The sequence below is a fragment of the Lagenorhynchus albirostris genome, chromosome 8, assembly GCF_949774975.1.
Source record: "Lagenorhynchus albirostris chromosome 8, mLagAlb1.1, whole genome shotgun sequence".
NCBI classification, from domain to species: Eukaryota; Metazoa; Chordata; class Mammalia; order Artiodactyla; family Delphinidae; genus Lagenorhynchus; species Lagenorhynchus albirostris.
In genome coordinates, this window is record NC_083102.1 from 42859211 (window position 1) to 42884822 (window position 25612).

The 25612-nt window shown below is 41.4% G+C and overlaps 1 protein-coding gene across 2 annotated transcripts in view; it reads right to left on the minus strand.

Annotated features, from left to right (window-relative positions):
• BMPER (BMP binding endothelial regulator) overlaps positions 1–25612 on the minus strand; it is a 259931-nt gene that overhangs the window by 183588 nt on the left and 50731 nt on the right. For both annotated transcript variants that reach the window (XM_060156029.1, XM_060156031.1), the window contains exons 4-5: positions 6995–7077; positions 3357–3447 (exon numbers count right to left, since the gene is read on the minus strand). In XM_060156029.1, the coding sequence (XP_060012012.1) occupies positions 3357–3447; positions 6995–7077 (174 nt within the window). The remainder of the gene's footprint in view (positions 1–3356; positions 3448–6994; positions 7078–25612) is intronic.

Here is a 25612-nt window from a genome sequence, read left to right on the forward strand (position 1 = left end):
GCAGAGCTGGGATGTGAACTCAGCTCTGACCCACTGGCCGTACCATACAGAAGGGCAGGCACCAAGAGAAGAAAGGACAGAGGCAAGGCTGGAGGTGCCACACAGGTTCTCAGCCCCACCCTACGTGCTGCTAAAGGGCCTAAGATGCCCCCACTAAGCTTGGCTAAATATAGGATCAAAAGCCCAGGAGGTGCCTCCTATTCAGAAAGACGACCAGGTCCCTGCTGTATTCTCAAGTGATCTCACAGGCGACTGGAAGCACAGGCTGGCCAGCAACCCTGTGTCACATGGGCCACGGGAGGACCATCAGCTAATGGCAAATCCACTTCCCTCAGGACTGTCATCACGAGGTACTTTGCCAGAATAGCTGAGGTCACTTTCCACATAGCAGACAGTGCTGGAAGCAGCACTTCCAATGGGTGAAACTGAGCAAAAGGGGCTCTTGTGAAAGACTGACTCATGTCCCTGAGAGTAGGTGTTCAAGGCCTGTCCAATGAAGTCATCAACAGAACCCACCAAACTCTCAAAGCAGCTGGTTCCTGACAAAGGGAACATCTGAACATATGAGCATTGCCCATAACCACCCGAGCTGGCCACTAGACCTATTCATTTTAAAGCTAGATATGGAGCCCTTTGTTCAACTGAAAGACACGGGGACAAATGCTACTGAAGCTGAATGGCTGAGTGAACTGTGGCTTTAAGGTCTTTCTGATGCCCACACCCAGAGCCAGTCAGTCATCAGCTACCTCCTGCTATTCCCTTTGATGCAGGGAGACTTGCTAAGCTTGGGACCCTCCCAGTGGCTCTATCTCAGCACCATTAATAATGGCAGGTGCCCAGTCGTCTCTTTTCAAAGGACACTTCCAACAAAGGGTCTCCAATGCTTTCATATATGTTTGCACCACTGGTTCTGTCATACGGATTGCCAGACAGGTTAACTGCACAATCTACATTTGACAATTTAAATAAGGAAATTTTAAATGAAAATTGCACGCAAACTGTTCCCATCACGACCCAACCTCCTTGAGCAAAGAGTCAGATGAAAAGGAAGGAGCAGACAACCAAAAATGCCCTGAAATCTGTTTCAGGAAGAAACTGACCACAAGCTGTATGTGTTTGTCATTATGTGGAATACCATTCCATGATCAATGACAGATGCCAGTCCTTCTGAATTACAAGGATAATACCCCAAGGCTTCACTTAACTGTCCCTATCTAGACTTGGCTGAGGGCTCCTTCCCAAGACACAGCATAATGCATTCTGGATGTGGCCTCTTCTGAGTCTTCTGATTTGCATCCCAAAAGTTGGCCTTTGAAATTAAGGAGAGAGAGTAAAGTTGATTCTTGACCCCATAACCAAGGGCACAGCACCTGCCCAGGTGTCAGGGGGCTGGTGTATAGCACTGGCAAGCTAACTTTTAAAGATCTGCCTCCTAGGGCATCTGGACCCAAGTTGAAAAATTATCACAGTGTGGGGATAGGGGGAGGTAGTGCAGTATGGGGCCCAAGAAAGAAAAGGGGCCAGACCCCAAGCCCACCTTTAGCCCTTACTCACTCCTGGGCATTGGGCAGGTACTTATACTCATTGAGTCAAATTTCTTCCTGGATGAACTACAGACAGTACTTCATCCCTCACTGGGATGGTGGTGGGGACTTAGCATTATAATATACGCAATCACGGAGCTCAGCCTTTCCTTCCTCGGAACGCAACTCAAAAACAAAGCGAGAGAAGCAACTGCTCAAATATGATAACTTCAACTGCTGAAATAAATTCACTCTGCTGTTTGTATATGCACACTTTCAAAGGCAGACTAAAAATATGACTATCTCCTAAGTGAGAAGGAATATTATATATGCCAAGTTGATTCTATATCAATAAAGCAACAGTCTACTCAACAGAACTGAATTAATACTTAAGAGCTTCGATACCTTTTAAATCTCTATGGAATATAAAATTTGCTCTGTTATCAATCTCAAGCTTGGCTGTGTACAGAAATTTTCTGGGAGGCCTGAGTGTCGCCCTCAGAGATTCTGATGGAATTGGTCTGGGAGGCAGCCTGGGTATCAAGATTTATTTTTTAAATCTTCCCAGGTGATTTCCATGTGCAGACTAGAGTATCAGTGAGCTAACATAATAAAGATCCCTTAGGCATTTTAGAGGATGGTTACATGATGTAAAGCATTCAGTGCATTCAGAGGGGAAAAGTACTCAAGCAAACTGTGTGTGATAGATACAAAATAAGTGAATTATGGAAAGAATTATTTTACTTTCAACTGGTTTCTGGCCTTCACATAAGCTTATCCAATAATACAAGCTTCAGAGAAATCCCAGTGTGAAAAGGAAGTTTGGCTCAATAAAGACTGTCCAGGGAACTCAGAAAGGTTAGAAGTAGTGGAGAGAGACTGTCCTTATTGTCATTCAAAGATGAGGGAAGGCTGGACTGGAAGGGCCCCGGTCTGCGCACATGGCAGAGTGTGTGGAGGGGAAGAGACCAAGAGCTTATCTTCACAAAGCATCCCATGGCGATGCCTTCACCAATTCCCGGGGAGGTTCGCAGTACAGAAGGCCCTTTGGAGATCAACTTCAAAAGCAAAGAGAAGTAGTTGTGAGTATGGCCTCCAGTGAGGAAAAGCACGCAGAGTAAAACCCAAAATGCAGAACATCTGTCGAAGAGCATGGGCCAGAGGCTTAAGGGATCAGAAAAAAATCTCTCACCTCAAAATCCCCAGGCTGGTACCTAAGGGCAAGAGAAGATGCAGGCGGCCTTTGTAATCCTGTGCAGAAAAGTAAGAGGAAACACCCCACCCACTGGAAAGGAAAGATCCCTTTGCTGTCAGCTAGGCCGTGGGACCCTCTAAAAAGACAGTGGGTCCCACTCACTGCGCCACGCCGAAAACTGAGACCAGCAAAGCCCTAACTAAATCATCTTAGGGACACATCTCTCGGTGTTCAGAAAACATCTGGTCGCCTCATCACCAAGGCGAGCTCTGGCCCAGGTATTGCAATATGAAGCAGTAAAAAGACATTTCTGGAAGTAAGCGAAAGCCACAGCCTTTCCTTCCAAAATAAGCGTTACCTGTGGCCCTGTGGAGTGGAAAGCAGGCCTCCGGAGCCTGAAGCATCCTTGCCAAGACCTACAGCACGTTGCAGTCATCCCGGACACGCCAGAGTCCAACCGGACACTTCTAAGAAAAGGAGTTTGCTCTCCTAACCCATTAGGTACACAGACGTAAAGTGAGAAAAATTCCAGGCAGGAGTGGGGAAAATCATGCATTCCTGTGAGAACCCAGAGGGATTTCAACAGTGTTGTACTGTACCAGGGAGCCTCGCCGCCTTCCCCTTCCTGAGAATGTTACCTGGACAAGTGGGGCAGCATTTTCCCAGATGCTTGGAAGGGTTTTTACAATGAACGACACATCGCACCTCAGACTCTGTGACAACGCCTTCCTGAAAAACAGAACACCGCAAGGAAAGTCAGCCCAGAATTCCCACTGAGGACTTACTTTTGGAAAGTAATCAACTTAGTAGGAGAAGAATTCAAACACAAAAAGTGCAAAGGTGGGATGGGTGTCAGGTGCAGAGATATATGGCACAAATGAAGTCTGATGGCCCCAGCTCGCCCCATCTCAAAGTGCAAATCCTGTACCTGTTCTATTCCCTGTTCTAGTTCTTTCTCTTTGACTCTAATTTCCTTTCTTTCTTCCTCCCTCCCTCCCTGTCTCTCTCTTTCCTCCTTCCTTTCTTTCTTTCTTCCTTCCTTTCTTTCTTTCTTTCTCTTTCTGTCTTTCTTTCTTTCTTCCTTCCTTCTTTCCTTCAGTCCTTCCTTTCTTTCTTTTAAATCTAGTATTTAAAACCTCCATGCTGTCAGTCAGTAGCTAACAGAGTCTAGCTGTTCATTCACAATTGTTTTAAGTTTTCAACACTGACTATATTTTCTGTAATTGTTATTGCACTTTAAGCCATTAATTATAAGGCAGAGTACAAACATAATATTCCAGACTGGCATCTGGAGACCTAAATCCTCACCACCCTTCCAGGAATAACTAGACACCAGCTCTGCAATCTTAGAAATTTCTCTGGGCCTCGCAGACAGTGTGGCTGTCAGTCATCAGATGAAGAGATTACATAAAACTATTTTAACGTTCATATTATGTTCTGTCAAAATAAACACTTTTGGTCTTAATAATGAAATCAAGGGACTCATTTGCAAACTGATCTTGGGACTCTAGTATTTTAATGTCGATTAAAACATTTTTTTAATTAATTTTCAGAGTTGGTCTTTGAGGGATTTTTCTCTATATTCTCTACCCATTTTATAAAATGGATTTGTATGTTTGTTTGTTTGTTTAATTTTGTTTTCAGGGGAGTGGTAACGAAAGCTAAAAAACTATGTAACAATTTGACAACTAGATAATTTTCTTCATTGTTTCTGCTACCATATCATCTCAATCCAACAAGGAAGGTTATATCCTAACTGCCTTCATATCTGTCAGACCTGAGGCTTCCACTACCAGGGGAATTTACTGTGGTCTATATCACATTTGTGAAGGAAAAAAAATGCCAAAATACCAGCAACATACAACATCAAAAAAGGAACTGGGCTTTAGTTATGTAACTGAAGCAATGCAAAAAGCCCAGGATCAATTTCCCTTTAGTATCTGCAATCCAGATGGAGGATTCAGGTTACTTCCCAGCATGAATTTCCTGTCTCCGATCTTCAAATTTTCCTCTTCCAGTAAGACACTAAAAGTGGAAAATAAAGGTAAATTTTCCACCATCAGAACTCCTTCAGTACGAAGACATAAGAAATAAGTTGGATTTCAACTCAAATGGAAATAAACCAGATCATTAGACTAGCTGTTATCTGTCTGGTATCTAGTTGTACCCAGTACTTGTAGGCTCAGCCAGAAGTGTTTTAAATGACAGTGTTGCTTATTCTTACGACCACCCTATGAGGTAGTACTATCTCATTTTATGGGTGATGAAAATGTGGTCTAGAGAGGTTAAGTAACAAGTTATGTGAATGGCAATGCCCATATTTTACTCACTACACTATACTCTCTCTTCTGTTACTGATTCTACACCCTGAGAAGAGAAGATCTTGGAGAGAGAGGTTGCAATTGTGTCACTGTGCAGAGGAGGATCTTAAAGGAAGACTTCCCTGATGGGTACCAGTAAATGGTCATTTCCTGCATTGAGATGAAGTCTCCTTCCCTAAAGAAGGAAGAAAGTAAGCAAGAGTGGGAAGGTACCAGCTGAGCAGAGGAGCAGCTTTTTGTAACTACCTTAACAGAAGTTTGCTTTTATGGTTATTGAGTGAAATAATATTTTGAAACTAGCTAACAGGGCGTAGGCAAAGTATTATAAAAGGAAAAAAATTAAAAGGCAAAGTTCATTCCTGGTAGCTAACGTCCCCTTTCTGAACTCCAGTCTATAGTTCAGCATTTCCTCACTCCCAGGGATGTTGGTCTTTAAGATCTCTTCCAGTAATAATTCGATATTCCTGCAACATTCTCTCTGGCCGCTGGTGAATGGCTAGTGACCAAAGCCGATATTCACAATTGATGAAGCCTTGATGTGTTATTCAGTCAACAGAATATTCCCTCCCAGATAATAGTTTCCATTTAATTTAAACAAAGCCTTCATCCAAAGGCAGCAAAATTCACCACTGGTCCATGCAACTGGAAGACTGTCAAGACTTCTGACTACTGTATAAAAATGTTACACTACACTCCAAAAGGCATGCAATCATCTTGTTTGAAAGACAGTGTAACCATGGCTTTCGGAGTGTCCCTCTCAAAGATTGGAAATCACGTCGGTCAAGAAGCAGGGTGGGGATGGGGTGATACAAATTTCAGAATGAATGTGGGCTTTTCATGTTATTAAAAGTCATTGCTGTCATTATTTTGTTCCATAAAGCTGATTGCATGTATAACTCAGGGTAAAAATTCAACAAATATATATTGAGTCAATTAATCTATTATTCATATCTGTTCTAACTACTGCTTATTTTCATAAATAATTTAGATTACTACATAAATAAACTGAACATTTAACTGAACAAGTAACTGAAGATCTTACGAGTGAACATGCCCACTGTGGGCTTATGCAAAGAACATGATTACATAAAATTTAGATTTCAATAAACTAAATGTCAATATACTTGCGATAAGATCAGAGAGAAATATGCATTATTATACTAACCTTGGTTCTCCTTTAAATGCAAAAGTATACCCTTGAACAGTGAAATGAGACTGGGGGAAAATGATTTAACAGTATCTTCTCTACAGAGAAAAATTTTTAAATTATGTCAAAATTAGATGATCATTTTTTTAACAGAGTATTTCTTTAAAGAAAAGGAATTAGACAATTTCAATTCTTCATTTCCCCTTTGGTTTATCTTGCCTGTTTAAGACCTGTAACGATTAGAGCCACAGGGAAACAGTTCTCTTTGCAGAGTTCAGCAAGCACCAGGCACAGTGGGCTCCCTAGGATCCAAACTGGTGATTCTTAAATTTGTTGCGTTGAAATCACTGAGGTTACAATGTACTAATTGCTTTGATTTAACACAGTCTGCAGACTGGCTCCTGCTCAAAATGTTTCTAAATCAAAAAAAGGGAAACATATATCCTCTAACAATACCTCTTTCTGCTAATAAGAATTTGTGTTTTGCAAAGCTGACTCACAGGAAGACATGAATTTTCCCCAAGGACATATGCATCTTCTCAGAGTTTTTCCAGGCACAGTTTAACAATGGTGAACAATTCTGCTACGCGTTTCTGGAAGCAAGTCCCATGCAATATCTATCCTGTAACTGTCTTGTTATGGTGACTGTCACAATAAATTTGGACAAGGATACAGTTGGTTTTTCATTTGTTTCTCATTTTTGTTTTGCTTTTTTCTTTGGAGTTTTGTTCTGTGATATCGGAAAAGATTTTCTGAAGAGGACTTTATGGATTTCTTCTCACTGGAGAGTAAAATAGATGGACTTTACCTGGCACTGGCGCAGGACACAGGCTTCAGCAGGACTCTGCCATTTGAAGGAGCTGTTATAGGTACTTCCTTCATAGGTACAACCTAGACGAAACACAGAAGCAGGAAGAAAGGCCAAGAATGAATGTGGGTTTCCTTTATCTTTGAAGCAAAAGAAGTTATGTCTTCTAAGCCAGAACTAGCGATCATAGGAACCACCATGCTCCTTGGCTATTTTCCTCCAAACACAACTAAGACTGCTGAATATCCACTAGCTTTCGCTTACATTAATTCTTTGACTACTGAAAAGATTAACCTCACAGACTATATTTTCAAATAGAAAACCACTGATTGATGAACTCTCTTGGCCAAAATGCATAACCTCGTGACTTTATTTATGCCTAGTCAAGTATGAGGAGGACCAGGGCTCAAAACACCACTGTGAAAGGGGACTTTACACAACACTACATGAACTTAAGATTGCTGAAGGTCAAGAGGGAAATGTAAAACATGGTAAGAAATAAAAGCAAAAAATTAAAATATAGGAAATGATTGCAAAATTCTACATGCATCTAAGACTCCTGACAAGTTACTACTGTCTTCAACAGATGAAACCTTCCAAGCCTTGCCTCTAAGCTCTAAGAGCTATGATTTCATATTTCACTTTGATTTTACTTTTAGGTGTGAACTAGATTAAGGAAATCTGAAACTAACAATATATGGATTATCACATGTTAATTCACTAGCCAAAACAGAAGTCATGCTTATTCATTGGCAAAAACAGAAGTCAAAGGCCAGAGATTCTCAGAAAAGGAAACAAGTTTAAGTCTCTGTAGAGAAAGAGCCAAAGAAATAATGATGCAAGGATCACAACCTAGATCTTGAATTAGTTTGCCCAAATAACATCCTCCACCTTGTGAGTTACATTTTCCGGGAAGATGCACCTGGCTATGCCACTAGTAATTGCACAATAGATTATTAGGAGCACACCAGGCAAATGGAATTTACCAATTATAGCCCAACTGCTTAGCCCAAAGAGTACAGCAGCAGGAACACACACATGGGATAATGCAGAAATAAAAGGGCCTGCCCCTCTGTACCAGTGACTGACTTCTGCCAAGCCAATCAACCTCAATTCCCATCAGTTTTTCTTGTCCAAGATACAAAGAGGAGACTCACCTCCTTCTCTGAATTCTTTTAGATACTGCAGTGGTAATAAAAAAACAAAACAAAACAAAACAAAAAAACAACCTCAATACAAACAGAAAAATAAAGGACTTAAGATTTCAATAGATGTTTTCATAAACTTGGAACCATGATTTGAATTCCCAGAGAATTATGAATGACTGAAAAGAGCTCAGTAACACTCTTCTCTCTAGTTCCTACAAATCAAATTACTAAAGTACACAGCTGATTGGAACCATATTAGGAAATGCTTTCACTCTATATTTTTTAATTTCCTTTGCATGAAGTGTTACAGCGATAAAATGTTCAACCACAGGAACGCCTAGCACACTACAAATACTTACGCCAAACCCAGAATGAACACAGTAAATTTTCAACAATGAAAACAAGTATAAAATAATTTGGGCTAGCATAAATCTTACGGAACAAACGCACTTACAAAAGACGTGCCATGCGCATGTCTGATCCACTACCACAGACTTACTCGGTTAATAAATAACTTGTTCCGAGAGATGGAGGTGGGGAAATCAGAAGACCAAATCCAATTCATGTTAAGTCCAAGTAAATATGAAATGCCTGCCAAGTCTGCCAGTGGAGTTTCCAAATATGTTATATATTTTCAGCCTCTGGATTAAAAAAAAAAAACTGAAAGAAAGAGTGATTTTTATGCTGCTAATAGGGCAGGCAAAGAGCTTGCCTTTTTTACTTTGAAGGAGGAAGTACACTACAAGCCCATATAGACCAGGCAGGAACTGCAGGCCAAGAGACTGTTCCCAGACAATGCCAGGCCATGTGCAAAGGGCTTCCAGGAGTAGGGCAGACCTCTCTGGATTATTCCACCCAAAATGGGGTAAAAGGTATTGGCACCAGTGGTCCACAATGCAGGGAACCCAGCAATGTTTTCTGCTTCAAATAACTCAACTAGAAGGCTGGCTCCTCCACCACAGTTTAACATATAAAGACCCAGGTCAAATTATGATGAGCTTCATTGCTTAACTGCCCTTGTTGACACGTCAGTCTACCACACCTGAGTCCATATAATAGATTTTCCCAAATGCCGGATGAGTCTGAACGAATGAATAGACTCAAAAATATAGGCGTTAACCTCTTTCAAAAGTATAATCCATACCTTACCTACCCTCAACAGCATTGATTGGTTTTGGAGACTCCAATAGACAAAGCATCCTAGTAGATTTCATATGTAAGGGATTCTTGGGGATAAGATAATTTCAGAAAGGACATTTTCACTGCTCTTTGGGTTCATGTTCTAAGATAAACATCTTAATGCAAGACACTAACATGAGCTGTGTGAAGACTCACACATACACACAATCAAAGGGAACCTCAGATTTACTCCAGACTTACTTCTTATTCTCTGTAAGGCAAATTTCTTTATAATAAAATCTATTTACCACCAATTTTATGCTGTTAATAGGGCAGACAGGCAATATCTTGTCCCTCTTTTCATTGAAACTCCAGAGGAGGAATATATTAAATAACTACTATTGGCCAGGGTAGAAAAAGAGGCAAAGCAAATTCTCCATCATACATTGAGGCAGTGTTTCTCAAACCATCTCTAGTGAAAGGTTTGTTCTGCTTTTATTTTTCCAATACAATGTGGGCCAATACTTTCATAAAATATAATAGTGAGCAGCTCGGGCGTTGGGAGGAGCGGCAGCGGCCAGGCAGCCCAGCTTCGCGAAGGCTCTCGGCGTGCCGCGGCCCGCAGGCACCCAGCACGCACCCGGCACGCGCCCACCCCGCCGCCACAATGCCCAAGAGGAAGGTCAGCTCCGCCAAGGGGGCGGCGAACGAGGAGCCCAAGAGGAGATCGGCGAGGTTGTCAGCTAAACCGGCTCCTGCAAAAGTGGAAAGGAAGCCAAAAAAGGCGGCAGGAAAGGATAAATCTTCTGACAAAAAAGTGCAAACAAAAGGGAAAAGGGGGGCTTCCCTGGTGGCGCAGTGGTTGAGAGTCCGCCTGCCGATACAGGGGACACCAGTTTGTGCCCTGGTCCGGGAAGATCCCACATGCCGCGGAGCGGCTGGGCCCGTGAGCCATGGCCGCTGAGCCTGCGCGTCTGGAGCCTGTGCTCCGCAACAGGAGAGGCCACAACAGTGAGAGGCCCGCGTACTGCCAAAAAAAAAAAAAAAAAAAAAAAAGGGAAAAGGGGAGCAAAGGGAAAACAGGCTGAAGTGGCTAACCAAGAGACTAAAGACGACTTACCTGCAGAAAATGGAGAAACTAAAAATGAGAAGAGCCCAGCTTCTGATGAAGCAGGAGAGAAAGAAGCCAAGTCTGATTAATATCACACACCTGGTCCTATCAGTAGTCTCTGTTTCCCTTCTTGTACAACCCAGAGGAATATTTTTATCAACTATTTTGTAAATGCAAGTTTTTTAGTAGCTCTAGAAACATTTTTAAAAAGGAAGGAATCCCACCTCATCCCATTTTTTAAGTGTAAATGCTTTTTTTTAAGAGGTGAAATCATTTGCTGGTTGTTTATTTTTTGGTACAACCAGAAAATAGTGGGATATTGAATATGGGAGGTTTGATTGTCTTGGGTGTCAGCTTAACATTCCACAGATGGAGGGTAGCTTTTCTATCCTATAATACAAAGCACACTAAATGGCAGTTTGGAGTCAGTTGTGCATTTAATGTCTTAAACACTTTAAATTACTTCTCTTCCCACGTTGTTTTTGGTAGAATTGTCTCCTAAAGCAAACCACTCACCCCTTGATCTTGGCTCTCCTGGGCAGAATTTTGTGCACTCTGTAACATCTTTGGTGGTGGTAATCCAGTTCTTCTAGTAACTGTTAATGTGCTGTGAACAATTGACAATTTGAGTATGTAGTGTATATGATATTAAATTGTGAATCAGTGGGACTTACAATGTAACAGCATATCAATATTTGAAGATATTGGTACCTGATATCCTGTGAAGGAAAATTTGCCCCCAAATTTTAAGCTGGAAAGTCACTGGAATAACTGTTCAGAAAAGAATCACAACTACATGATTTTTTAGGTTTTTGGTATGTATGTTGAGAATTGTGTACAAATTGAAATGTCTGTGCACTGATCCTCAAAACAACCAATAAAATCTCAATTATGAAAGGATTTCTTGAAGCACATGAAAAAAAATATATATATAATAGGACTTCGCTGGTGGTGCAGTGGTTAAGAATCCACCTGCCAATGCAGGGTACATGGGTTTGATCCCTGGTCTGGGAAGATCCTACATGCCTAGGAGCAACTAAGCCTGTGCGCCACAACTACTGAGCCTATGCTCTGGAGCCCGCGAGCCACAACTACTGAGCCCGTGAGCCACAACTACTGAAGGCCACATGCCTAGAGCCCGTGGTCCGCAACGAGAAGCCACCACAATGAGAAGCCCACGCACCGCAACGAAGAGTAGCCCCCCACCCACGCGCAGCAACGAAGACCCAACGCAGCCAAAAGTAAATAAATAAATTTATAAAATAATAATAGATTACTATAAAAATTAAATTTAAAAGATTAAGGCAAAATATAAATTTTTATTATTATATGTAACAGGTATAGAATTACTTTGTAGAATCATGATAAACATTTCTAGTTGCTTACTCTCCGATTCTGTACTTTTCTTATTGTAGACCGGCACCGTCGTTTCTGGACCATTGGTGACCTGCAGAGCACATTTTGGGTTGCACTGCATTGAGGGATGTGTCATGGGGTGGAGGAGCAACCCAAAGAAGCAATCAAAAGATTTCAATCTTAGATATTTAGAACTAGAAGCAAACTTGCAGATAATCTACTTTCTCTCTTTCATTTACACATAAGAAAATTTGCACAAAAAAGATTAAAGTGGCTTACTCAAAGTTAGAAGGCATTTGGTGTGAAACTAACACTAGAACCTGGTCCTGTATGAAATCCTCATTTTCACATACAGGTCTAAATTGGCAGAATTATTTGGACACTTTCTAATTCATAACATCCTTTGCATTGAGGACTTCATGGCCCGGGGCGGGGGTTGGGGGGGGGAAATCAACTCTGTCCTTATAAAATTAAATGATAGCAGATCCAGGAACTAAATGGAAAAGTGGGTAAGCTGGGCAGGCAGGGAAATGGTTAGGCAACCAGTAAAGTCACTTTTCCTTTATCTTTAAATATTTTTAAATAAACTTTCGACAAGGCAATTTATAAACATTCATTAGTTTTCTTCGGGTGATAAAAAGCTTTTTAGATTCCACAAGCATCATGAAAACCATCCATACTGTAGCAGGAAGAAGTGATTATTTTCTGGTTAAATCACTGTAATATATTTAAACCAGCAGCTCTCAATCTAGAGTGATTTTGCCTTCCCCCTCCAATTCCCCACCCAGAGGAGTTTTTGTAATGTTGGGAGATATTTTCAGATGTCACAGGTCGGGAATAAAGATGCTTACATGTCTCTAGTTCACAGAGGCCAGGGGTGCTGCTAAACACTCCACAATGCGCAACAAAGAATCAATCAGCTCACAATGTCAACTGTGCCAAGGCTGGGAAACCTTGAGCTAAACCATCATATGTAGCCACAAATGATTCTTCTATACAAAACTAAAATAATACAAAAACAAGCCTAAACTAGCTACACGCCACTTGTACATTTATTTCAGCTTTTTATATTAAATATTTTCAGGGTGGGGAAGAATTTCAGAGCACTTTTTTAAACAGACACTCTTGCAGAGACGCTTGGCCTAGTTAACTAGTCAACTGGTCAACTCGGCAATGGAAACAGGAAGCACACAAACAAATTGAATCTACAATTAAGCAATAAAACTCACTTTTCCTATTAGCTGTGACCTTTTTCAGCAGCCACATTATGCCAAGGGAGACAGAATACTACACATTTTCATCATTCTGTTGTTAAAATAGCTGTTAAAAATCATCAGGACCATAAAAAAGATAGCATTGGCCATCTAATGAGCCTTAGCTCCACCCAGTCTCACCCTTCTAGTCTTAATCCTCTCTTTTTTCAAGTTAACATTTAGCCTAAGAGCAGAGAACTGCATCTTATCGTTACCAGTAACTTAACCCTTGGCACCCAAGGGCCTCACAACATGGCCCCAACCTACCTTTCCAGTGTTTTCCCTTCATGCCTGCAACTCCATCTAGGTCCCAGGGGTTATCCACCTTTCCCTGATCCTAATGAACTCAAATACTTCTTTAAATAGGTTCAAGTTCTTCAAGGCTATCCGGCTTCTGCCTCTATCATCTCACTGAAACATCACTCTCTTGGGCTGCAACTGCCTACACGTGCCCAATCCAAGGGGACACTCAACCCTTATCTTATTATCTTATAAGACTTCTCTGTGGCAAGCTGACCACATTTTCCTTTTTCCATCACTCCCCCCGAACCCTGCTCCCTCCTCCCCCCACCTTCCAGATGTTCTCTTCCAATTATCTTTCCATTCCCTCCACTCCTGCCTCAACTAAGCTGCTGGTTGTTCCTCACCTGGACTATTACAACAGGCTCACTGATTCTGGCTGGGATAGGGTCCTTTTTCAGGCATCCTCCTGCACTGCTACCAGTGTGCGCTCTTTCAAATCCAGGTCTTATTATTTCATTCACATACTTGAACTCTATCAATGACTGATGGTTCTCAACCCGGCTGAAGTGTATACTGGTACCTATCCCCAAGTTCTCTTCTCTAGACCAGTAGGATCAGAGTCTCTGGTGGTAGGAAGTGGAAGAGGAATCTAATGTGCAGTCAGGATGGAAAACCACTGAACTTTACTATAAAATTCAAACTTCTTAATGTATACAACTCTCAGGTCTGGCCTTGACTCACTTATTTATTCTCTTTGCTGCTGCTCCCAAACTCCCCACACTGCAGACATGCTGCACTTAGAATTCTCCCAAATATGGCCGGATAATCTCATCCTATGATTTCGCAAATGCTGGTCCCGTCTTGAAAAACCCAGATCTCCTCCATTCCCTCCAACTCCATCATCACCACAAGGACACAAAGGTCACCCAGGCTCTCCTTCTTTGCCTGGCTAACTCCTCTTTCAAGATTCAACTCAAGGTCACAGCCTCTAGGAAGCCTTCTTGGAAACTTCCCCACTGAGGGTGTGCTCTTGTGCTCCTACTCCAAGAAGACTTGTCCTTTCAAACACCTATTCTAGGTCATTTACAATACTTTGTGTGTAGCAAGTACTTAATCAATGTTTCATTTCATTAATAATAAATAGTAAGCACCAATATTTGCAGCTATTCCTGCAAAACACAGGGAAAAAGAAATGGAGAAAGAATGACATTCCTTGGACGTCCTGTCTTCTCTTTTGGCAGGTAGACTAGTTCAATTCACTATTCCACCTCCAGAAACAGCAAAGTTTTCCTGGAGCAACTCAGATGCCAAAGTCTGTCTCTTCTAACACCGACCCCCATCCGCAGTCCCCCATGGACCAGGTCAGCTAGGGCTGAACACAATGAAGGAAAGTCCTTGAGCATACCAGCACCTACTGACCCTCAGAAATGAGAAACATATCAACACCTTCTCGGTCCCCTCTTCCCATACTATGCACACCTCATTTTAAGTTAATTTTCAGGAGGGTGCCTTTTCTTTCCAAAATCAACTTTGATGCTCCAAGTTACTGGTTTATTTTTGTCTTGTTTTATGGGGGGTGGGGGGGAGTAGCATGCAAACTGCCATATTTATTTAAATGAAACCAACCGTATGGTCTTTGAAATCGGTTCATGCCACATGGTACAGGGAAGCAGAGAAGACAGGTCTGCCAATCTTTCCTGTTTCTGCGCCACCTGATCGGGCAGCCCCACCCCCTAGACTTGGTCAATAAGCCCCAGATTACCCCAGCCCAATACAATTTTTTAATGAACCATTTTTTCAGACACTGTTCTCCAGGAATATACGGAAGTATAATGAAAAGGGATAAACATAAAACCTGACTAGCCATTCTAGGGCTTAAGTTGTGTCCTTAGGAGTTCATTTAAAACAGGCTTTGCAGACTTCCGGGAAGATGGCGGAAGAGTAAGACGCGGAGATCATCTTCCTCCCCACAGATACATCAGAAATACACCTACACGTGGAACAACTCCTACAGAACACCTACTGAACGCTGGCAGAAGACCTCAGACCTCCCAAAAGGCAAAAAACTCCCCACGTACCTGGGTAGGGCAAAAGAAAAAGAATAAACAGAGACAAAAGGATAGGGACGGGTCCTGCACCAGCAGGAGGGAGCTGTGAAGGAGGAAAAGTGTCCACACACTAGGAAGCCCCTTCGCGGGCGGAGACTGCGGGTGGCGGAGGGGGGGAGCTTCGGGGCCGCGGAGGAGAGCACAGCAACAGGAGTGCGGAGGGCAAAGCGGAGAGATTCCCGCACAGAGGATCAGGGCCGACCGGCACTCACCAGCTGAGAGGCTTGTCTGCTCACCCGCCGGGGCGAGCGGGGCTGGGAGCTGAGGCTCGGGCTTCAGTCGGAGCGCCGGGAGAGGCCTGGCGTTGGCAGCGTGAACACAGCCTGCAGGGCGTTAGTGCACGGCGGCTAGCCGGGAGGGAGTCCAGGGAAAAGTCTGGGCCTGCCGAAGAGGCAAGAGACTTTTTCTTCCCTCTTTATTTCCTGGTGCGCGAGGAGAGGGGATTAAGAACGCTGCTTAAAGGAGCTCCAGAGACGGGCGCGAGCCGCGGCTAAAGGTGCGGACCCCAGAGACAGACATGAGACGCTAAGGCCGCTGCTGCCGCCACCAAGAAGCCTGTGTGCGAACACAGGGACAACTTCCCCGGGAGAACGTACGGCGCGCCTCAGGCTGCTGCAACATCACGCCGGTGTCTGCCGCCGCAGGCTCGCCCCGCCCTACGTGACCCTCCCTACCCCCCACCCCCCACCCCCCGCCCCCGGCCTGAGCGAGCCAGGGCCTCCGAATCAGCGGCTCCTTTAACCCCGTCCTGTCTGAGCAAAGAATAGACGCCCTCCTGCGACCTACACGCAGAGGCGGGGCCAAATCCAAAGCTGAGCCCCGGGAGCTGTTAGAACAAAGAAGAGAAAGGGAAATCTCTTCCAGCAGCCTCAGGTGCAACGGATTAAAGCTCCACAATCAACTTGATATACCCTGCATCTGTGGAATACCTGAATAGACAACCAATCATCCCAAATTAAGGAGGTGGACTTTGAGAGCAAGATTTATTATTCTTTCCCCTTTTCCTTTTTTTGTGTGTATGTGTATGCTTCTGTGTGAGATTTTGTCTGTATAGCTTTGCTTCCACCATTTGTTCCGGGTTCTATCCATCCGTTTTTTTGGGTTTTTTTTTTCCTCTTAATAATTATTATTTTTTTTAATAACTTCATTATATTTTATCTTACTTTATTTTACTTTGTCTTCTTTCTTTTTTTCTTCCTTCCCTCCTTCCTTCCTTGCTCCCTCCCTCCCTCCTTTCTTTCTTTCTTTCTACTTCTACTAATTCTTTCTTTCTACTTTCTCTCCCTTTTCTTCTGAGCCGTGTGGATGAAAGGTTCTTGGTGCTGCAGCCAGGAGTCAGTGCTGTGCCTCTAAGGTGGGAGAGCCAACTTCAGGACACTGGTCCACAAGAGGCCTCCCAGCTGAACATAATATCAAACGGGGAAAATCTCCCAGAGATCTCCATCTCAACGCCAGCACCCAGCTTCACTCAACAACCAGCAAGCTACAGTGCTGGACATCCTATGCCAAACAACTAGCAAGACAGGAACACAACCCCACCCATTAGCAGAGAGGCTGCCCAAAATCATAATAAGTGTACAGACACCCCAAAACACACCACCAGACATGGACCTGCCCACCAGAAAGACAAGATCCAGCCTCATCCACCAGAACACAGGCACTAGTACCCTCCACCAGGAAGCCTACACAACCCACTGAACCAACCTTAGCCACTGGGGACAGACACCAAAAACAACAGGAACTACGAACCTTCAGCCTGCAAAAAGGAGACCCCAAACACAGTAAGATAAGCAAAATGAAAAGACAGAAAAACACAAAGCAGATGAAGGAGCAAGATAAAAACCCACCAGACCTAACAAATGAAGAGGAAATAGGCAGTCTACCTGAAAAAGAATTCAGAATGATAGTAAAGATGATCCAAAATCTTGGAAATAGAATAGACAAAATGCAAGAAACATTTAACAAGGACCTAGAAGAACTAAAGATGAAACAAACAATGATGAACAACACAATAAAGGAAATGAAAAATACTCTAGATGGGATCAATAGCAGAATAACTGAGGCAGAAGAACGGATAAGTGACCTGGAAGATAAAATAGTGGAAATAACTACTGCAGAGCAGACTAAAGAAAAAAGAATGAAAAGAACTGAGGACAGTCTCAGAGACCTCTGGGACAATATTAAACGCACCAACATTCAAATTATAGGGGTTCCAGAAGAAAAAGAGAAAAAGAAAGGGACTCAGAAAATATTTGAAGAGATTATAGTTGAAAACTTCCCTAATATGGGAAAGGAAATAGTTAATCAAGTCCAGGAATCACAGAGAGTCCCATACAGGATAAATGCAAGGAGAAATACGCCAAGACACATATTAATCAAACTGTCAAAAATTAAGTACAAAGAAAACATATTAAAAGCAGCAAGGGAAAAACAACAAATAACACACAAGGGAATCCCCATAAGGTTAACAGCTGATCTTATAGCAGAAACTCTGCAAGCCAGAAGGGAGTGGCAGGACATATTGAAAGTGATGAAGGAGAAAAACCTGCAACCAAGATTACTCTACCCAGCAAGGATCTCATTCAGATTTGATGGAGAAATTAAAACCTTTACAGACAAGCAAAAGCTGAGAGAGTTCAGCACCACCAAACCAGCTCTACAACAACTGCTAAAGGAACTTCTCTAGGCAAGAAACACAAGAGAAGGAAAAGACCTACAATAACGAACCCAAAACAATTAAGAAAATGGGAATGGGAACATACATATCGATAATTACCTTAAATGTAAATGGACCAAATGCTCCCACCAAAAGACACAGATTGGCTGAATGGATACAAAAACAAAACGCATATATTTGCTGTATACAAGAGACCCACTTCAGACCTAGAGACACATACAGACTGAAAGTAAGGGGATGGAAAAAGGCATTTCATGCAAATGGAAACCAAAAGAAAGCTGGAGTAGCAATTCTCATATCAGACAAAATAGACTTTAAAATAAAGACTATTAGAAGAGATAAAGAAGGACACTACATAATGATCAAGGGATCGATCCAAGAAGAAGATATAACAATTGTAAATATTTATGCACCCAACGTAGGAGCACCTCAATACATAAGGCAAATACTAACAGCCATAAAAGGGGAAATTGATAGTAACACATTCATAGTAGGGGACTTTAACACCCCACTTTCACCAATGGACAGATCATCCAAAATGAAAATAAATAAGGAAACACAAGCTTTAAATGATACATTAAACAAGATAGACTTAATTGATATTTATAGGACATTCCATCCAAAAACAACAGAATACACATTTTTCTCAAGTGCTCATGGAACATGCTCCAGGATAGATCATATCTTGGGTCACAAATCAAGCCTTGGTAAATTTAAGAAAATTGAAATTGTATCAAGTATCTTTTCCGACCACAACGCTATGAGACTAGATATCAATCACAGGAAAAGATCTGTAAAAAATACAAACACATGGAGGCTAAACAATACACTACTTAATAACGAAGTGATCACTGAAGAAATCAAAGAGGAAATCAAAAAATACCTAGAAACAAATGACAATGGAGACACGACGACTCAAAATCTATGGGATGCAGCAAAAGCAGTTCAAAGAGGGAAGTTTATAGCAATACAATCCTACCTTAAGAAACAGGAAACATCTCAAATAAACAACCTAACCTTCACCTAAAGCAATTAGAGAAAGAAGAACAAAAAAAAACCCAAAGCTAGCAGAAGGAAAGAAATCATAAAAATCAGATCAGAAATAAATGAAAAAGAAATGAAGGAAACGATAGCAAAGATCAATAAAACTAAAAGCTGGTTCTTTGAAAGGATAAACAAAAGTGATAAACCATTAGCCAGACTCATCAAGAAAAAAAGGGAGACGATTGAAATCAATAGAATTAGAAATGAAAAAGGAGAGGTAACAACTGACACTGCAGAAATACAAAAGATCATGAGAGAGTACTACAAGCAACTCTATGCCAATAAAATGGACAACCTGGAAGAAATGGACAAATTCTTAGAAAGGGATAACCTTCCAAGACTGAACCAGGAAGAAATAGAAAATATGAACAGACCAATCACAAGTAATGAAATTGAAACTGTGATTAAAAATCTTCCAACAAAGAAAAGCCCAGGACCAGATGGCTTCACAGGCGTATTCTATCAAACATTTAGAGAAGAGCTATCAGGCATCCTTCTCAAACTCTTCCAAAATATAGCAGAGGGAGGAACACTCCCCAACTCATTCTACGAGGCCACCATCACCCTGATACCAAAACCAGACAAGGATGTCACAAAGAAAGAAAACTACAGGCCAATATCACTGATGAACATAGATGCAAAAATCCTCAACAAAATACTAGCAAACAGAATCCAACAGCACATTAAACGGATCATACACCATGATCAAGTGGGGTTTATTCCAGGAATACAAGGATTCTTCAATATACGCAAATCAATCAACGTGATACACCATATTAACAAACTGAAGGAGAAAAACCATATGATCATCTCAATAGATGCAGAGAAAGCTTTTGACAAAATTCAACACCCATTTATGATAAAAACCCTGCAGAAAGTAGGCATAGAAGGAACTTTCCTCAACATAATAAAGGCCATATGACAAACCCACAGCCAACATCGTCCTCAATGGTGAACAATTGAAAGCATTTCCACTAAGATCAGGAACAAGACAAGGTTGCCCACTCTCACCACTCTTATTCAACATAGTTTTGGAAGTTTTAGCCACAGCAATCAGAGAAGAAAAGGAAATAAAAGGAATCCAAATCGGAAAAGAAGAAGTAAAGCTGTCACTCTTTGCAGATGACATGATCCTATACATAGAGAATCCTAAAGATGCTACCAGAAAACTACTAGAGCTAATCAATGAATTTGGTAAAGTAGCAGGATACAAAATTAATGCACAGAAATCTCTGGCATTCCTATACACTAAGGATGAAAAATCTGAAAGTGAAATCAAGAAAACACTCCCATTTACCACTGCAACGAAAAGAATAAAATATCTAGGAATAAACCTACCTAAGGAGACAAAAGACCTGTATGCAGAAAATTATAAGACACTGATGAAAGAAATTAAAGATGACACAAATAGATGGAGAGATATACCATGTTCTTGGATTGGAAGAATCAACATTGTGAAAATGACTATACTACCCAAAGCAATCTACAGATTCAATGCAATCCCTATCAAACTACCACTGACATTTTTCACAGAACTAGAACAAAAAATTTCACAATTTGTATGGAAAAACAAAAGACCCTGAACAGCCAAAGCAATCTTGAGAATGAAAAACGGAGCTGGAGGAATCAGGCTTCCTGACTTCAGACTATACTACAAAGCTACAGTAATCAAGACAGTATGGTACTTGCACAAAAACAGAAATATAGATCAATGGAACAGGATAGAAAGCCCAGAGATAAACCCACACACATATGGACACCTTATCTTTGATAAAGGTGGCAGGAATGTACAGTGGAGAAAGGACAGCCTCTTCAATAAGTGGTGCTGGGAAAACTGGAAAGCTACATGTAAAAGAATAAGATTAGATCACTCCCTAACACCATACACAAAAATAATGGATTAAAGACCTAAGTGTAAGGCCAGAACTATCAAACTCTTAGAGGAAAACATAGGCAGGACACTCTGTGACATAAATCACAGCAAGGTCCTTTTTGACCCACCTCCTAGAGAAATGGAAATAAAAACAAAAATAAACAAATGGAAACTTCAAAGCTTTTGCACAACAACGGAAACCATAAACAAGACCAAAAGACAACCCTCAGAATGGGAGAAAATATTTGCAAATGAAGCAACTGACAAAGGATTAATCTCCAAAATTTATAAGCAGCTCAGGCAGCTTAATAACAAAAAAAACAAACAACCCAATCCAAAAATGGGCAGAAGACCTAAATAGACATTTCTCCAAAGAAGATATACAGACTGCCAACAAACACATGAAAGAATGCTCAACATCACTAATCATTAGAGAAATGCAAATCAAAACTACAATGAGATATCATCTCACACCAGTCAGAATGGCCATCATCAAAAATACTAGTAACAAGAACCTAGGGGTAAGGCAGGAATAAAGACGCAGACCTCCTAGAGAACGGACTTGAGGTTATGGGGAGGGGGAAGGGTGAGCTGTGATGGGGCGAGAGAGAGTCATGGACATATACACACTAACAAACGTAGTAAGGTAGATAGCTAGTGGGAAGCAGCCGCATGGCACAGGGATATTGGCTCGGTGCTTTGTGACAGCCTGGAGGGGTGGGATAGGGAGGGTGGGAGGGAGGGAGACGCAAGAGGGAAGAGATATGGGAACATATGTATATGTATAACTGATTCACTTTGTTATAAAGCAGAAACTAACACACCATTGTAAAGTAATTATACCCCAATAAAGATGTTAAAAAAAAAATACTAGAAACAATAAATGCTGGAGAGGGTGTGGAGAAAAGGGAACCCTCTTACACTGTTGGTGGGAATGTAAATTGATACAGCCACTGTGGAGAACAGTATGGAGGTTCCTTAAAAAACTACAAATAGAACTACCATATGACCCAGCAATCCCACTACTGGGCATATACCCTGAGAAAACCATAATTCAAAAAGAGTCATGTACCAAAATGTTCATTGCAGCTCTATTTACAATAGCCCGGAGATGGAAACAACCTAAGTGTCCATCATCGGATGAATGGATAAAGATGATGTGGCATATATATACAATGGAATATTACTCAGCCATAAAAAGAAACGAAATTGAGCTATTTGTAATGAGGTGGATAGACCTAGAGTCTGTCATACAGAGTGAAGTAAGTCAGAAAGAGAAAGACAAATACCGTATGCTAACACATATATATGGAATTTAAGAAAAAAAAATGTCATGATGAACCTAGGGGTGAAACAGGAATAAAGACACAGACTTACTAGAGAATGGGCTTGAGGATATGGGGAGGGGGAAGGGTAAACTGTGACAAAGCGAGAGAGAGGCATGGACATATATACAATACCAAAGGAAAGGTAGATAGCTAGTGGGAAGCAACCGTATGGCACAGGGAGATCAGCTCGGTGCTTTGTGACCGCCTGGAGGGGTGGGATAGGGAGGGTGGGAGGGAGGGAGACGCAAGAGGGAAGAGATATGGGAACGTATGTATATATATAACTGATTCATTTTGTTGTGAAGCTGAAACTAACATACCATTGTAAAGCAATTATACTCCAATAAAAAAAAATAATAAAATTTAAAAAAAAATAAATAAATAAAACAGGCTTTTATTACTCTTCAAGGCTGTACCTACCATGAATCCTGCTGGCAATTTTGCTTATTTTTAGCTAATGGGAGTTTTGTATTCAAACCATTTCCTCAATCCCAAGAGAAAGACTCAGACCTACGAATGGAGTTCTTAAGGAGTGGCGTGTGCCCCCTGGACACAACAGTCTTTTCCATAGCTTTTTTGTTTTGTTTTCCAATTTTGAATTAACCATATAATTGAAATGAAATAATCAACAATAGAAAAAGAAGTGATAGAAAGCTATTTAACCTAATTTTTGATGCTTTTGTGAATAAAATCCTACATACACAGAAATATCAGATAAGTACAGCTGACTTGTAAATTCAACTCAGTTCACCAGTATAAAGGAAAACACAAGCTCCATGGGACTTACTTGGGTTTCTAATTTATGTGTTTATTGAGGACTATAAAGTAGATGAAACTGTGGCTTACAGGACCAGTCTCATGACTTTACAGTATTGTAATACATAAAATATCTGGCATAGATGTTAAGGTAATAGAACAGATTCGATAAGCCAGAAATGAATTAGGCTTCTATTCGATAAAATATGCTTTCAAACTTTTAATATAATCAATTCAATAAAGGAAATATGCAATGCATTAAGGACAAAATGCTTGCAACAACTTTTTAATATGAGCCACATCACCCATCATCCCTGCATTTGATCTGGTCTTACCATAAATACTTCTTAATTTAGGAGTGCTTCTACCTCTAGGCTGAATCAGTATTGCAGCAGCCATACTACCCCCAGCACTCCATTGTCAAATAGCCAACACCCATTGCTTCTCACCAGACGAAGAAGAAAGAACTATGTTGAGCTCATACTGAGCAAAAACAGAAAAAGAAGAAAAACCTGGAGAGACTGTCCTGTGAAGTCATAAGCTTGGTTTTCCAATGTGGGCAGGAAAACGTCACTAGAAGTCATTTCCAAAGATGAATTCCAGGGACTTCCCTGGTGGGGCAGTGGTTAAGAATCCACCTCCCAATGCAGGGGACACGGGTTTGAGCCCTGGTCCGGGAAGATCCCACATGCCGCGGAGCACCTAAGCCCCTGCTCCACAACTACTGAGCCCGCGAGCCCAGAGCCCGTGCTCCACAACAAGAGAAGCCACCACAATGAGAAGCCTGTGCACTGCAACGAAGAGTAGCCGCCCTCGCTGCAACTAGACAAAGCCTGCGCACAGCAACTAAGACCCAAAGCATATACATATATGTATATGTATAGCTGATTCACTTTGTTATAAAGCAGAAATTAACACACCATTGTAAAGCAATTATACTCCAATAAAGATGTTTAAAAAAGACCCAACGCAGCCAAAAATAAATAGATTTATTTTTAAAAAAAGATGAATTCCAAAAATATTTTCAGAAATATTATGTAAATAACCCTCCAACATAAGAAAAGGAGAAAATTTAAATCACTACATAACTGTTTTAGGTGAGGCATTATACTTGGAATTTTCACATGTAATTTAATTTTATTATTATTATTATTTTATTTTTTTTTTTTTTTGCGGTTCTTGGGCCTCTCACTGTTGTGGCCTCTCCCGTTGCAGAGCACAGGCTCCTGACGCGCAGGCTCAGCGGCCATGGCTCACGGGCCCAGCTGCTCTGCGGCATATGGGATCTTCCCGGACCGGGGCACGAACCCGTGTCCCGTGCATCGGCAGGCAGACTCTCAACCACTGCGCCACCAGGGAAGCCCTAATTTTATTTTTATAAAAAGTACTCTAGGGCAGAAAACACTTTACCCCTAGTTTTTAAAATGAGGATCTAAGATTCAGAAAAGCTAAACTACTCTGTCCAGGTCACACACCCACTCTTTTTATCTTACTCTAAAATCCATATTCCATTCATTCACTGGGTCCTGCCAGGCGCATGGGAGAAGCTCAAAAAGTAGTGGCTTCAAGAGTAGAAATGATGTCCCTGGGGAGGATAGTGTGCTGCCTTTCACTTGCTAACTTACATGATACTTTAACATCATGTTCCAGTGATGTCTTAAAACCAGTATTATAAAGTAAAATGCAGCTTTTGCAGCTGAAGAGGCAAGACCGATTCTGTGGATTTACATTTACTCTGTTCTAAATGCCTTTACCTTCGGCTATGAACCATGGTATGCCTCAGGCCTTTTGACATCACGAAGCAACAAATAACGAGGGATCAAAAGATCAAATTCAAACATCTCAGGTCAGATTCATGCATTTTTCAAAACAGGAACATGTTTCACAGTATGGGATGCACAGGAGCAGCTTAAGAAAATAAAATTTATTTGAAGACAGCAAAACAACCAACAATCTCATAGGATAAATTATGGCAGCCACAGATAAGAAGTCACAAATGGAATCCTCAGTTTCCTGAATGTAATTTCAAAGACATCAGTGAAAATCTCTTTGACGAGCATAAAGAAGAAATGAAAATATATACAACACACACACAAAATGCCATTTGCGTGACTAATGTAGTGCCCTGCATCATTTTTACACTTTGGGAAGCATACCACACAGATGCAACCTTTATGGTTGATTAGATAGGATGTTAGGGCTCACTGTAAAAAAACTGTCAGATCTTACCACCTCCCTTTTTCTCTTTTATATTTTGAAATAATTATAGATTCACAGGAAGGTACAAAAACTATACAGGGAGGTTCCACATACCCTTCACCCAGCCTCCCCCAGTGTTAACATCTTGCATGACCATAGTACATATCAGAATCAGAAAACACATTGGTTGACATTGGTGTGGTCCACTGAGCTCATTCAGATTTTACTGATTTTACATGCACTCATTTGTGTGTGTGTGTTTGTGTGTGTGTGTAGTTCTATTCAGTTGAATCACGTGTTTAAATTTGTGTAACCAATCAACATACAGAAGTGTACTATCACCACAAGGCCCTCTCAAGCTATTCATTTATAACTACACTCACTCCGCTTACAGCCTCCATCT